At 41.4% G+C, this 2,147-nt stretch overlaps 1 protein-coding gene across 1 annotated transcript in view; it reads right to left on the minus strand.

Annotated features, from left to right (window-relative positions):
* The window catches only part of AP2B1 (adaptor related protein complex 2 beta 1 subunit), a 132,686-nt gene that overhangs the window by 120,532 nt on the left and 10,007 nt on the right, over positions 1–2,147 (minus strand). The window contains exon 3 of the mRNA XM_012808758.1: positions 1,773–1,878. Coding sequence (XP_012664212.1) covers positions 1,773–1,878 — 106 coding nt within the window. The remainder of the gene's footprint in view (positions 1–1,772; positions 1,879–2,147) is intronic.

Below are 2,147 nucleotides of genomic sequence, written 5' to 3' on the forward strand. Positions count from 1 at the left end.
TACCCTAACAAACACAAACACTGTAACCTAATCATTTGTACCCTCATATTAACGTGCAATGAAAAAAATTAAAATAAAGCTTCCTGGGCACCTGGGCAATTCTATTGTGTAGCTAAGGCTGATAGCCAACAACTAATCTGGGTGTTGTGGCGGGCGCCTGTCATCCTAGCTACTCAGGAGGCTGAGGCAAGAGAATCACCTAAGCCCAGGAGTTGGAGATTCCTGTGAGCTGTGTGACACCACCGCACTCTACCAAGGGCGATTAAGTGAGACTCTATCGCTATAAAAAAAATAAATGTTGAATATGTAAAATTCAAAGCCCTACAGTATAAACTGACCCACTAAGGACATCCAAATGTAATCCAGATCTTTAGGACCCAAAGGAGTGGAAAAAGGAAATCTCATGATATCTAATGACAACGGGGAGAGAAGAGTATCTGAAGAATGATCTCCCATCTGAATTTTGAGGTCCTGAGAAGAATATGCAGGCAAGGAGAGGCTCAGAAAGTAGTGTTTCCAACCAGAAGAGACTCTGCATCTAATCTTATTTACCCACTCTCAACTATACAGATAAAGAAATGAGGCTTGAAGGTCACAGAGTAAGTTAGTGACAAAGCTGGGCTTAGCACTGTGTCTCCTGACTCTTGAATCTCAACTTTGGCCATGCTAATGTTACCTGGGAAGTACTTACAAATAATAATGCGTAGGCCCCAGTCTGGACCAGCTGCTGTCAAGGAGGGCTCCCCAAGTGATTCTCATGTACAACCAGGGCTGAGAATAACTACTATAATCAGTACTTTAATAAGTTAATGGGCCATAAGGCCCCATCCTATTCAATCCCTCTAATAAGAATTAATCTTGAAGCTTCAAAAAGGGTATGAATCACAGTCATTTCTAAAGGTATAATCCTGAATGACTGCTTAGATCCTGCACTGTGAAATTTAAGGGACTGTACCACCATTTTAAGGCTCCAGCCTCACCCATCTTCAAGATGCTGGAGCCAAAACAAAAACAAAGTTAACAATGCTCAACTTGTTTTAAAAGAAAGGGGAAAATCACTCCACACAACTACATCTGTGAAAAAGAGGTTATTTACTCCCATAGCATCCTTTCGTCTCTACACTCAAACTCTTCTACACTATTGCCTCATTTTCCTCTACCTTCAAGATTGTTCTTAATGCTCCTTTTAACCAGACCTCATTCATCGGTATAGAACTAGTGGTGACAGAACACTATGTGATCTGCCCCAAGTCCCTACATGAGAAGGATGAAACTGACACATAGAAGCAGAGCACTAAAAAAGCTGCTTCATCACCATGCATTGCCAATAAGGCAAAAAAAAACTGTTTACAAAATTGTTATTTAATAGATAGCTGCGAAATAGCACAACCAAAAGAGCTGGGCCCTTTAAAAAGTCATTCTCTTCTTCACCAAGGGCTATGCTGCCAAATACAGCTCTCAGGACTCCCATCAGTCACTTCTGGGAACAGTAAAGGACAAACAGCAGGGTTTCAGAAAGTCTGAATTGTGAATAGCAGCAGCTGTTACAGAACCAAAGCAGGATGTAACTGAAATTATTCAAACTCTAAAAGCATAAACTTAAAGAATGTTTCAGTGGCAGTGCTTGTGGGCGTTGCAGGAAGCAAAAGGAACACTGTCTCTCCACTTTTTTAAAATGTGATAATTATAACAGTTTTAAAGGAAAAGCAGTAAAGGGCATAAAATGGGTATAGATCTCCAAAATAACCATTGGCAGGCATAATTATCCTTACCTAACATCCTTCCCCACAGTCATAGCAGCAATCACTTTCTTCACAGCCTCCTTCCTCTTTTCTTTCTTTTCATTGTTGAGTTCAGCTTTTAATTCAAAGATTTCTCCTACAAGAGATGAGAACAAATTGGTGAGGTCCCAGAGCAGAGAACTAAAGCAGAACACTATACTATGTAATAACTAATACATAGCAAGCAGGTCAATGACTGAAAAGATTTAAAAAAAATTGAATATGTATGTGAGTGGGGCCTGTGGCTCAGTGGGTAGGGCGCTGGCCCTATATGCCGAGGGTGGCGGGTTCAAGCCCGGCCCCGGCCAAACTGCAACAAAAAAATAGCTGGGTGTTGTGGTAGGTGCCTGTGGTCCCAGCTACTCA

This window comes from Otolemur garnettii, unplaced genomic scaffold (genome assembly GCF_000181295.1).
Source record: "Otolemur garnettii isolate 467f Iridium unplaced genomic scaffold, OtoGar3 scaffold00094, whole genome shotgun sequence".
Classification (NCBI taxonomy): domain Eukaryota; kingdom Metazoa; phylum Chordata; class Mammalia; order Primates; family Galagidae; genus Otolemur; species Otolemur garnettii.